The sequence below is a fragment of the Uloborus diversus genome, chromosome 8, assembly GCF_026930045.1.
Source record: "Uloborus diversus isolate 005 chromosome 8, Udiv.v.3.1, whole genome shotgun sequence".
NCBI lineage: Eukaryota > Metazoa > Arthropoda > Arachnida > Araneae > Uloboridae > Uloborus > Uloborus diversus.
Genome location: NC_072738.1, coordinates 84,751,304 through 84,764,739, shown reverse-complemented (window position 1 = coordinate 84,764,739; position 13,436 = coordinate 84,751,304). Strand labels below are relative to the sequence as shown.

General features: G+C 31.5%; 1 protein-coding gene across 1 annotated transcript in view; it reads right to left on the bottom strand.

Moving 5' to 3' along the window:
- The window catches only part of LOC129228195 (116 kDa U5 small nuclear ribonucleoprotein component-like), a 52,764-nt gene that overhangs the window by 11,765 nt on the left and 27,563 nt on the right, over positions 1-13,436 (bottom strand). The window contains exons 15-20 of the mRNA XM_054862863.1: positions 12,184-12,377; positions 10,794-11,046; positions 8,923-9,016; positions 8,737-8,827; positions 252-465; positions 47-134 (exon numbers count right to left, since the gene is read on the bottom strand). Coding sequence (XP_054718838.1) covers positions 47-134; positions 252-465; positions 8,737-8,827; positions 8,923-9,016; positions 10,794-11,046; positions 12,184-12,377 — 934 coding nt within the window. The remainder of the gene's footprint in view (positions 1-46; positions 135-251; positions 466-8,736; positions 8,828-8,922; positions 9,017-10,793; positions 11,047-12,183; positions 12,378-13,436) is intronic.

The following is a 13,436-nucleotide window of genomic DNA, read 5'->3' as shown; positions in this document are numbered from 1 at the left end:
CTAAGAAAAAATACAGTACATAAATCATTTTCAATCTAACACTTACGTTCTTCACACAGAGGACCTTCTCTAGTAGCCCACTGAAATCCTTGTACAATACTGTCTTTCACCATGCTCAGTAAGCTTTTGTCAACCTAAACGAAATTACGAAAAATATATATGCAGTAAAAAATAAGTAAGAATAAAATGATCAACTTTGAAAGAAACACCAAAAAGGTTTTCTAATTCAAAGGGATAAAAATCGGGCCTACCTCAGATGGAAGCGTATCATCCACAAGAATATTGGGTCCAGTGGTATCTGGCCCAAATGCCCAAATTGAACGAGCAGCCAATAAATCCCAATCGTATTTGGTTTGAAAAAATTCCCCCAGTCTTTTACGATTCCAATTAATTTGCACAACTTCATTTTCAATATCTTCCGCTAGTCCTTTCTCTAAGGGCTCTGCAATCATTGTCAACTTGTTTCTAAGGAAGAAAAAAAGTCATTAAAAAAATTATCTAGGGGAAAGGGAGGCACTTGTGAGTTTGGGGCACATATGAACATGACATGATTTACTAGGCTAACCTCAAGTGAAAAATTCTCAAGTAATGGCAGTACCATTTCTACTTCTAGGCCAAACTTTTAGAGCAATGAGCCAGTTCAGTTTCTGTGGGGACAACATCTTTGTTTTAGCAGGTTGTATGTAATTTTATCACTGTCTTCTTCATGTGAAAACATATTTTAAACTAACTAATAAGCTGAACTTAATTATTGCAAACCATTATATGAACATTCAAGTAAATTTACAGCAATGTTTAAACTAAATTAAGAATTCTTTATTTTTGAAAATTAGTTCTAACATAGATGACAGGGCACTTGTGAACAACACAACATGTATGTGAACAGTTCCGATATCCTCTCCCCAACATAAACATTAGTGAATTATAATGTTAAAAAAGGGAGTAAAGATTTATAATTATTATTTTGTTACATGTAGTTTGTAAATTTACTGTTTAAAATGATTTTAAAATCTATCATCATATTCTGTATGAAGCTTAAATGCACTATCCACTACATAACAAGAATAAACTTAAAATTATAAAATATTCTTTGTATTGATAATATTCAGATTTTTCTAAAAAAATAAATAAATAAATAATTAAATTTTTTAATTTTAATTTTTTCCCCTGAAAATATTTAAGTTACATATCAAATTGCAGTGCATTTATAGCTGCATTCTTTAAAGATTTATTATTAGTATTTTACTTAATCTTACTCAACTAAAAAGTAAAAAGTCTTAAAGCAAAAGCTATTAAATGACTAAAAACAAACTATTTAAGACATCAATACGAAATATAGTTCAAAATACATTCAAATTATTGAGACTGCTCAAATTGAAAGATTTTAACAAAATATTGGATTGAATATTTTAAACTTTTTCGTTGCGAAGCACTTTTGTCATGCATTGAGCTATACCATTGAGCATGCCCTCCTCCCCCACCCCCTCCAGGAAAGTTTTGAATTAGAGAAATAATATTATATTTGGAAATGTTTTGTGTTGTTTTTCGATTCTTTGCACCCCCTCCTCAAGAATATATCGATATATCGAAAATATCGATATTTGGAGAGCGATATTTCGCGGTATTAAAATTCTGATATCGCCCAGTCCTAGTCACAATGCGTTATACAGAAGATAGTCTTACGCGATTACCAGTGGAAGAGTCCTTACAAAGTGAGGCTTGGCAAATTCTGGATTTTTGAAATTTATTTTGTATTTAATTAAGGAGAGATGAAGGGAGTGCTTGGCAAGTAAATGCTGTTGATTGATAGCATAAAACTGAAACAGGGGTAGAAGTGATAGACTTGTCACACATAGGACATTTTCCACAAAAAATATAGGACAAATATAAGACACATTATACGAATAATTTTGCTATGAAAAAATAAATAATACATATCATATATTATTTAGTTATTCTTATCAATGATTTTGTTTAAAAAAAAAAAAACTCAAACAATATTATGACTTACATCTGAAATGACTTTCCTGTAGTTGAAAGAATAAGTTTTGAAAAAGCAAAGCACTTTATAGACTAAATAACTAAACAAAATTTGAGCAAAGAGAATTTTATTATTTCTTCCTCACTCATGACCCAAGTACTAATTAAACTGTTCTTTGATTTTATATCTAAACTGAACCCTTTAGTACTTGTATTAAGAACAAGCAGAGCTTGAGAAGGATCCTTCTGACATTTTCAGAGTTTTCTTTATGCTTGAATGTTTCAGCATGCTGCCTCCATTGCAAAAATGGCAAAAAGCGGTTAAATCATCTTTTCCTTCAGTGCACCATGCACCAAAATTTGTACTATTAATGTCCTCCTGGTCCAACCACTCCACACGAAATTTTATTAAGCTATGCGATTTCGCCATTAAAATTCCACTTATTACAACAAACTACGTTTTAACATCATAAGGAACTAACATTCCACGATCTCAAAATTCCACAAAAAGAAAAGATTGCAAAAAGAATATTAGAACATTCCGGTCAGAAAATGCACTGAACACAAACATATACCAAAGAAAACCATGATGGAAAGCAAAGCAAAACAAACGGCTGTTGCCCCCCCCCCCCCCAAAAAAAAAAAAAAACGCAAAATTCTAAAACCAACTTCAGACTTAGTTCTTGAAACTCCACCCACTATAGTAACGTCACACTGCTGTAGCCAATGAGCGAAGATGCCTGTTGCAGGATTTAGTCAGTTTCGTTTTTTAATTTGAAATTCGTTTGGGGATGTACTTTCAGCTATATTTCCGCGAAAAATCCGATGTCAGAAAGTTTATTTACTGTTCTTTTAAAAAGATATATAGGGTAAAAAACGGGAATATAGGAAATATAGGACATTTTCGAAAAATATAGGTAATATCGGACGGTTTTGATGCTTTTTTTGGAAATATAGGATATATAGGACTACTTCGACACCGGCTGAAATATCTGTAAAATGTTTAGCTAAATTCATAAAATTATCAATTTCAATTTGTTGTGCAGAAGTATTTAAATGAAGCAGTAGCAACTATTTAGGGACAAAATGTTCGACCAAAATGTAGTGACTCATCTGGGATGAAGGAAGTAGTATTCTGCTTGCTACTAAAATTACCTGCTACTAACTACTAATCCAACATTGCATGCTTATCAACTACTAATCAAACATAGCCTAATACAGTGGTGCCCAACTGTTTTCTACTTGAAGGCTGAGCCTCATATTAAAAAGATCCTCACGGGCCAGAACTCGTGAAAATTTTCAAAATATTTAAAAATCTTCTAAATAAAATGGAAAAATATGGAAAAGGAAAAAAAAAAAAATTCAAAAAATAACAATTGTTGTTTCCAATTATTATACTTCTTTTATTAAATGCATCTGTTTTCCAGAAAACAATTTCTGAATATTTAGCTCCAAATTTGAGGCGTTGTCTTTAATTGTGTTTTTCGATTTGTGCTATTAAATGACTAAAATCAAACTATTTAAGACATCAATACGAAATATAGTTCAAAGTACATTCAAATTACTGAGACTGCTCAAATTGAAAGATTTAAACAAAATATTGAATTGAATATTAAAACACTTTCGTTGCAACGCATTTTTGTCATGCATTGAGCTATACCATTGAGCATGCCCCCCCCCCCCCCCTCAGGAAAGTTTTGAATTAGAGAAATAATATTATATTAGGAAATATTTTTTTGTTGTTTTTGGATCCTTTGCACTCCCCCCCCCCCCGCCCCCAAGAGTATATCGATATATCAAAAATATCGATATTTGGAGAGCGATATATAGCGGTATTAAAATTCTGATATCAATGGGGACACTATTGCTCTGAGAAATTTAAAAAAAAAATTGTTCACAGGTGTCCCCTTTTCCCCCAGTTTTTGCTGAGCAATCTGATCAAGTGGAACAATGAGTACTTAGTTCCGTTTAATCTAATCTTGTCTATCTTCTGTAGAGCTTTTTTTTTTGAGCCATCATGATTGCTTATTGTTTTTATTTGACTGTTTTGATTGTTGCTATGATTTTATTTTCCCACCGCCTCCCTCTGCAGCACCACCGTCGACCGGCCTCACGATGCTGCTCCTCTAGTGAAAACCGTCTCCAGGTTACGTCCTTATCCAACATACAAACGCACACACACACTCATGCCTGCACACAGACACAAATACACACACACTGATGCTTGCACACAGACACAAATACACACACTCATGAATGCACACAGACACAAACACCCACGCATACATACACATACTCATGCCTGCATACAAACACAAACGCACAAAACACATACACATACCTGTACACACACATACCCACACACTCATTCCTCGACACAAACACACATGCCTACATACACACACACATTCGTGATTGCGAAAAACACAATTTGAATTCAAAATGCCATAATTCAAATTATTTTATTTTATTTTATTCTTTTTTTTTTTTTGCTGTGGTTGAAGATTAAAGCATAAAATACAAGCATCTTTCAAAAACTAATATTTTGTTATAGGTCAAAAATTATTTTTCTTATTGTAAAATGATACTGTTCTTATTATTAACATTTTAAATATTAATTGACACCTACTAATAGTCTGTGCAGTATTTATTTGTTAAATATTGAGCTTTTTTTTTTCAATTTAAATGTTGTATAGAATCAAACTTGTGCATGCGGGCAAATTGAAATAGCTCATTACACAAGATACTTTTTAAATATTTTATTTCATTTCATTTTATCTACTTACCTACTTATATGTGAGGCACACATATTAATAACATTTTTATTGAATTTAAGTATGTTATTTATTATGCTTCTTTCAATTGAGAGAGAAATTAGACCATTAGATCTGTTGCCACTGGGCTCATAGTGATTCTTAAAAAAATTCAATGACTCTCTACAAATGAAAATTAAAACTAAAAATAGAGACATCATAAAATTTATGTATCAACCCAATTTATTTGCTATGCATCAAGATTCATTTACCACCCACTTATGAAGGGAAAATGTAGCTGAGCAAAACACCAAAAGATTTTGATAAATTACCAAACAAGCAACTTTTCGTTATTAGGAGCACAATAAATGTTTGTGATTGGAATATTACATAGTGGTGTTTTACTCCTTCTGTTCTCATATGTTTTTGAAACCATAAGCTGTTTTCAAGCAGGATTCTCTGTTGCACATTCAATACAGGAGCAAGAGTTTTTAGTAACCAAGAGTACTTATGCTATGTATTACGTTGAAAAAATAAAAATAAAAAGTGGGAGGAGAGCCATGATCCTCTTGTAAATGATCAAAAAATTATCTGATAGTGTATATATAAGTATATTTTATTTAATTTTAAAAATATATTTATTTCTTTGAGATTTCACATGCTCATGTGCACACAGAGCAAATCCATACAAATAGCATGTCATATATCTTCCATATCAAAAACCGAGTACTTTGCATGTATGTCATCACAGGGTTCATACCCTTTAGGCAGAAAAAAATTCAAGCACTTTTCAAGTACTTTTCAAGGTAAAAAATTTTGTTTTCAAGGCAATATCATAAATTTGTACTAAAAATATTGTATGCAGATTTCATTTACTACAAACACATAGAAATAAGGCAATAATACAAAAAAGTATAGGAAAACAAAATTGCTTTTTCTACAACGAGAGACACTTTGATGAAAGATCTACTGCGTTGAAAGTTTTTCTGAAAATGTTTGAAAAGTTTGGTCATAAAGAGAAGCAGATACCAAGAGGTTTGATTTTGAGGTTTTTCAAAGGTTGCAGCAGTCAGAGGTTTGTATATTTTCTAGAATCAGCAAATTAATACTTTAAAAAAAAACCTTTCATAAGTGCTTTTAACTTTTATGGGAAGAAACTAAAATACCCATGTTCAATGGCATTGCCAGAGAGGAGTTTTTGAAGTCACTCCTCCCCCCCCCCCCCTGGTTTCAACATTTATTTCCAATATCTATACAGTGGTTTATTACAATATAAGGGCGGTTAGGACAAAAACACTACCCAGAAAGTTATTTCAGTTTGCACTATTAAGTTCTAAAAATATTAGGTTTGCAAATCATTTATAAGTATGCAAATCAATTATTCATATGTATTTATTAGCTGTTCAGCCAATAAGGCATTTCAACTGTCCTCGAGTAAATTTAAAAATTAGGAAGTAAGAAAAGTTTATGAAAGTCCACAGTTCAGTCTCTACACCTCAAAATATACAAAAGCAGCTTAAGCAGTGATAAATACTCTGAATGCAAACTTAAGCCTATTCAGCTTTCACTGATTAACTTGCAATAGACAATAAATGTGCAAGTTCAGATTTATAGAGCCATATTTCAAAATTGAAAAGGTTCACAATAAGTTGACATATATTATGACAAAAGTAGTTTTATTTTGGGAAAAAATGGGTTATTGCTGAAATTAGAATTTAAATTTAGAAACGCAATAATACTCAGCTGTGATTGTAATTTGTGAGCTCATAAAAAAACCCTGAAAGTTTCAAAGAGCAAATCAAGGTGAGGGAGGAGGGGGAAAGAGTAATTTTTAAAACTAAGACCCTTATTACTTGTACAACAATAACTTTTGATATGCATACAATTCATTTTTTATGTTAGAATAGTTTATAAAGTCAAAATATTCTGCATAGAAATACAATGCCCAGTGCCTGTTGATAACCAGCAACAGGTACTGGGCCTAGCTAGGCTGGTACTGGTCAATTTATTAGATCCAAATGAAGATGAATGACCCTCCTTAAGCTATCTACCCCTTTGCTGATTAAAGCCTCTTTCAGTAAGCTCCAAGTACCCACAACCTTAATAAAGTAGTAATTTTGAACATTTGAGGAAAAGGGGAAAACTGGAGATATAGGGAGGTAAAAGCATAAAAACGAACACTACTGAATTTCAAGTGAATAATCATAACACAACCACCCCTGTTATACACCTTATTTATTTTAGCAGACATAAAAAATGATGTACTTATAAATAAAACTGTATAAATCAACTTTATATTTAAAATACAAACTTCAAGTTAATTTGTTAGGTGCTCAACTGCTGAAATTTAAATTTTTTTAAAAAAAATCTGTTATGACCAAAAATTAGGTAAAGATAATCATTCAAAATTGCAAAAATAAATAAGCAAATAATTAAACAAGACCAAGGTAATAAATTCTTTAACTCTTTAGTTATTAAAATAAAATAAGCTAATCTAATGTAGCAGTGTCAAAATAACTACTAATTGCCAAAAATATAAAATATTTACAAAATGCAAAAGGATTGAAATCTCAAACAAGGGAAGCAAATTTTCGCGAATTAAGTTTAATGTTGTCATGTTTCCCATAAAATAAACTTATATTTTACTGAAATTAAACATAAAAGATGCTAATCTACGGTAGCAAATATGAAAATAACATCCGATTAGTGAATATATTTAAATATTTGCAAGATGCAAAAAGATTGAAATTTCAAACACGAGAAGCAATTTTTCGCAAAGTCTGAGTTTGTTCGACGTGGCATGTTTCCCATGGAATAAATTTATTTGTTTTTTATTAAAATTAAACAAAAAATATACTAATCTAAGATAGCATATGCGAAACTAACATTTGATTAGCCAAAATATTTAAATATTTGCAGGATGCAAAAAGATTGAAATTTCAAACACAAGAGCAATTTTCCGCGAAACCCGAGTAAGTTCAATGTTGTCATGGTTTCCAAATTAATTTCTTTGTTAATTAATGAAATTAAACAAAAAATAAACTAATCTAAGGTACCATTTGTCAAAATATCTTTCGGTTGTAAAAAACATCAAAATATTTACAAGATGCAAAAGGATCGAAATCCCAAACACAGAAGCAATTTTTCGCGATGTTGCATACTGAGCACATGTTCAGAAAATTGCAGTGGTGAAATACTTTTTTAAAACTTCTAAGCACAATTCGTTGATTTTTGAGAGAATATAAGCACTAAGAAACTTTTTCAAGGTTTTAAAACTATTTCAAGGTTTTCAAGCACTTGAAAATGAACTTTTTTTTTCCAAGCACTTTTCAAGGTTTTTCAAGGGCGTACGAACCCTGCATCACTACTCCTGGTGAAATACAGGAAACTAAGCATCGAACCAGGTATTGATAGATTTGAAATTCTCTTGGCTACATATTTAGCTATGTGGCATAGCTGCGCAACTTTAATTAGTGGAGACAATAGAACAAAAGATTTTCTTTCTCAAGGCCGCGTTCGTAATTTCTCTCTTTTTTCTGCTAAGCGAAAGTGATTGAATAGTTTGAGTTAATAGTTTAATTACAAAGTGGGCAATACTATATTTGAAATAGTACTTCCCTTCATTGTTTCCGAAATACCTCGAGCTGCCAAAGGCGGCAAGGTAGAGTTGGTTGCTGAAAGGCGGCTAGTACTGTAATTAGTTTTTTGATGTTTTTCAATCTTAACCAACACTTTTTATGGTCATTAAAAATTTTCAATTTTTGATAATGCAAATGATTTTTACTGAGCATGAACTCAAGAGTGAGTTTAACTCAACAAGTGTACATAATGTTTGTTGCGTTACTTCCATAAAACTTCTATAATTATTTAGCAATCACAAGTAATTCAGAATTTTGTAAAAAATTGAAAAATATAACAAAATTAGTTAACCAATCAGAACAAAAAAAAAGGTCAAATTAAAACTTTTGACTTAGGTAGACTGTTGATAATGTCAAGAACATACTTTTTATTTGGAGTTTCTGCAAAACATTTTAGTGAGGATGTTTCAACAACAGTTTCACAAAAGCACACAACCGGATCAGCAACTTTTATATCTGAAATTAAAAAAGAAAAAAAATTCAAATAATTAAAAAAATAATTATTTCTTCCGACTTTATATTCATTTTTGATGGAAATTCAAGTAACTTGCCTATTTCTGAATACATTTTTCGTAAATCGTGCATTACACAATCTAAGTATAACTCTCCAGTTCCAAGAATGATATGCTCTCCAGACTCTTCAATCTTAAAAAAACAATACATGATATTGAAATGCTTTAAAAGTGTTAACATGTGGCTATGCTATAATAAGCTGAATTATGCTATAAACAAGTGATAAATTCATGAAATATATTTTTTTAAATGTTAATTTGAAAAAAAGAAGTTGAAAGAAAATTTCAAATTTTCTTTACTTGCTCAGATGATATTCACTATCTCTGTTAAATATTTTTAAAATAATGAAAATTTTCATGAGAAAAAGTGCAGAATATTCATAAAAATAATAATTAACAATTATAAAAATGTGTTGATTTTATTTAAACCGATTTGAAAAACAATTATCAAATTAATGTATAAAGAAATAAATTACTAAAATAAAAACTTACATAATACTTAAAGCTAAAAAGGGCATTCCATATATATGTTACCGTTAAAGTATATAATGCAGTTATTTTATAGAATACCTAGTTATTCCATGAAATAACTGATCATGTCCGTTAAAGTGTGTAAAATGTTATTAATTTGACACTTTAACTAGTTATTCAATGAAATAACTAGGTATTCTATAAATTAACTAATGCAAGACAGTTAAAGTGTAAAATAAACAATTTATCTAAAATGAAATAACTATATAGGTATTCTATAAATAAACTAATGATAGACAATTAAAATGAAAAGTAAGCAATTAATCTAATTTATGCAGCTTCTAAATGGTATTTGACGAACAGCAGCCAGCAATCTACGTGCAAGCAATGAATTAAACGGAATGAACAGGCGCCAACACGCTAAACAAGTTCTCTCCCTATGGCCTGGAATAGTTCATAAATGCACTAGGAGTGGAAGGTAAATGTATTTGTCGTGCAAGATATATAATATAGATTATTTTACACTTTAACGGGCTGCAGATCGTTATTCTATGAAATAACTAGGCATTCTATAAAATAATGGATTTCATACTTTAACGGTAACATATATACAAACAAACATTATATTTATTGAAACACACAGAAAAGTTTTCTCTAGTTACTTAGCTATTTCTCATCTATAAGACTAAAACATAAGATTTAAAGAATATCTTCTTTGGGGGTTGGGTGGGGGCAGAGATCATTCGTCTTTATCACAGCAAACGCTTAACTGAACAGCAAATGAAAATTTTATTCAGATAAACACACAAGAAATATTTAACATTCAAACTACACCTCAATATACTGGAAAAAGCACAATCCCATTGTTTTCATGATTCATTGCATATTGGTTTTCAAGGAGTAGTCAATGTTCTTTTGTGGATAAAATGAGCTTTTTCAAACACTAGTTAGGACTATTTGAAAGTGTGAATTTTTTTAAATAAAAAAATAATAAGTTCAGATTTAGTACTTATTATCCTTCCCTCTCCCCACAGGGTGCAGGAATTTTTTTTCAATGCACTTCCGCATTTGAGGTCAATTTTTCAAAAAAAAAAGAAAAGAAAAGCTTTCTTAAGATAATCAGACTTTTAGAGTATGCAAATAAAATCGCAGAAACTCTGCGGATAACAGTGGAAAAATACTTTTTGCAAAACTGTTTAATGTACATTCTCCAAAATAAATCACAAAATTTAAGAACTAAAGATATATTTTAACATTCCTTAAGGTTTTCAAGCACTTGGAAATGAAATTTTTTATTTTAAGCAGTTTGCAAGACATACAATCCATGAATCTCAAGATACAAAATGAATGTAAGAGAAATGGTCAAAATATTGCATTTGGGTCACTATTACCCACAACACTTACACATTCTTTCAAATAAAATGATTATATATACATACCTTTGTGCTAAGAAGGGGATATGACTTATTCACTTTTCTTAATCCACCTAACATTTTTGGCAATTCAGAAGGATTCACAGGTTCTACAGCTATTTTAATGACAGAATTCGTGTTAAACTTAAGAGGTCGGAATATGAACAGTTCTGAGGTTTCGTTAGTATCTACAATTGTGGCTGTTTTAACAATTGGCTGATCTATTCCTTCAATCAAAACCCAGTTTCCAGCAGGAACTCTGTTGATTTCAATCTTGTATCTGAAACAGTAATAAATGTTTTACACTGATAACATCAGCTGTAGTAATGGTTTGTTGTAAGTGTAAAAGTGTATGAGTATACAGTTACAAGTGGCATTACTTTTGGCACAAAAAAATGTCATTTTCCTAAACAAATGGATGGATATATAAGAGGGCTGTTTTTTTTATCAACTTCCGATGTGGTATAAAAATAAAACTAGTGAGAGTAATTAAATAAATTTATTATCAAAAGTTAGGTACATTATTAGTTACTTTTCAACATAATCGCAATTTAAATTGAGGCATTTTTCATACCTGGGTACAAGCTTCTTAATACCTTCTTCATAGAAGTTTGCCGCCAGTGATTTGAGATGGGTTTTCAAGGCGTTTTTTGTAGCCTAATTTGTCAGTTACGATATTGTTTAGGGCTGATCTTGAAATCTCAGGAAACTGATCGAATAGGTCTGTAATCGTAAACCTTCGATTGCTTCTTACAGTTTGGTCAACTCGATCAACGAGTTCTTCGTTTGCGACAGACTTTCATCCTTGGCCCCCTTCATCATGAATGTGACCTCGTCCATCTTTAAATTTCCTACACCAATCACGCACTGCACTGTCGCTCATAAAGCTTTCACCGTATACTTGTTTCATTCTACAGTGAATTTCTGCTGCAGATAACCCTTCAGCTTGCAAGAAGCGAATGACACTTGGCGGGAGATTCTATCATAGTAGCCATGTTTATATGACGCTAGATAAACTGTTAATGCCGTCGGACGCCCGGAAACGAGTGAGGTTGTAGTGGAAGAGGTGAGCAGTCGACTGCCGCACATTGCTGGCCGATGCCGCTCGATCTGCCGTCCAGCGGCATGATCGGAAGTTGAAAAAAAAACAGCCCTCGTAGTTTGAAAAATAATAACTTAATAGATATAAATCATGAGGCATTTTCGAAACTCAGGGATGGATTTACATTTTCTATAGATAAACCTGATACCAACTTAAAACAATTAAAAAATAAGTTATTAGAACAACTAATATTTGAAAGGTCAAAAATTATAGATAGTACAAAGTAATTACTGAAAAAGAATCTATCTAACTGCATTTTAATTCAGATGTTTATAAAGGGGGAAAAAACAACAAAAAAAAATTTAAAATCTAAACCTTGCTTCAGAAATCCAGAGTCTCCCAACAGTCAAAACTCTAGAGTCTTCCTCATCGACAGATGTATAAGTTTCTCCCAATATCCGAACATCCTGATTAGCATGTAATGTTCCACTCATGACGCGTCCAAACACATGAAAGCTAGTAGCATCTTGAGTAGAGTATTGCTTAGTGGTGTGAATCATCAATGGACCCTACGAAAACAATACTATTGAGTAAAATGAACAGCAATTTGTTATTCATAAGTTATATAATTATTTCATACCGCTACACCCAGTAGCAGAAACAGTGCAACACTGCAATATTTGTCGTAGTTTCTTGAAAAAATCTGTGGACTATTTCTATGTTGGGGGAGAAAAAGCCCTGAACTTTCTAAAAGAAAAAAATAATCATAAATTTCAGCTGATGAAGATAGGTACCATATTTTCTTGGCAATAATTCACAGGTAGCATGTACTTGTATTAGCAGATTGTTTGTAAGCATTTCTCGGGGTCTGTGTAGATTTTATGATTAATCTAGGGTCAGTTTTTCTTGCAGAGTTTTTTTTTTTATAAATTTCCGATTTGCATGGCAGATCGCTGAAAAAAATTCTGCTACTGGGTCACTACGTTAAATAAGTCAGATAAATACATGGGATGTCTCGGTTAAAAGTTTCAGAACTAATAAGAGAAGTAGGGTGCTTCTTAACAACTCAAATATTATAGCAATGTGGGGTTGTAAATGCTTTCTTGAAGCGGTGATGTACACAGAAGCATCATAAAGTAAAATGAGATTTTGAAGGAGGGAAATGGGCTGTTCTTTCATCATATTTGGCCTCCTTCCCCGATGCCACAAAATGTCACCTTACACTCTTACTTCACTTCACCTTACTACTCCTCTTATCATATGGATGTGGACGACCCTTTTTACAATATCGTAACTGTGATTTACTAAACAATTGTTTTTTAATACAATCACTTAATATAGTACATCTACTTATCTTAATATATAAAAATCTTCGGTGCAGACATTTGTCACAATAAGGCTTTTAAACGACTGGACCGATTTTGATCAAATTTTTTGTGTGCAATTAAGGGTTAGCAAGCATGGTTTTGAAGCGCGATGGATCGAATCGGAAACGTTTTTGTTAAGTAATTAATTAATTTAAACATTGGATGGTTATATCTCCCAAATGATTAATATTTATTTTAACCTATTGTTGAGCGAGAATTGAAATTAATATTTAATCCGTCGCCAAACAACAATAAGAAAGC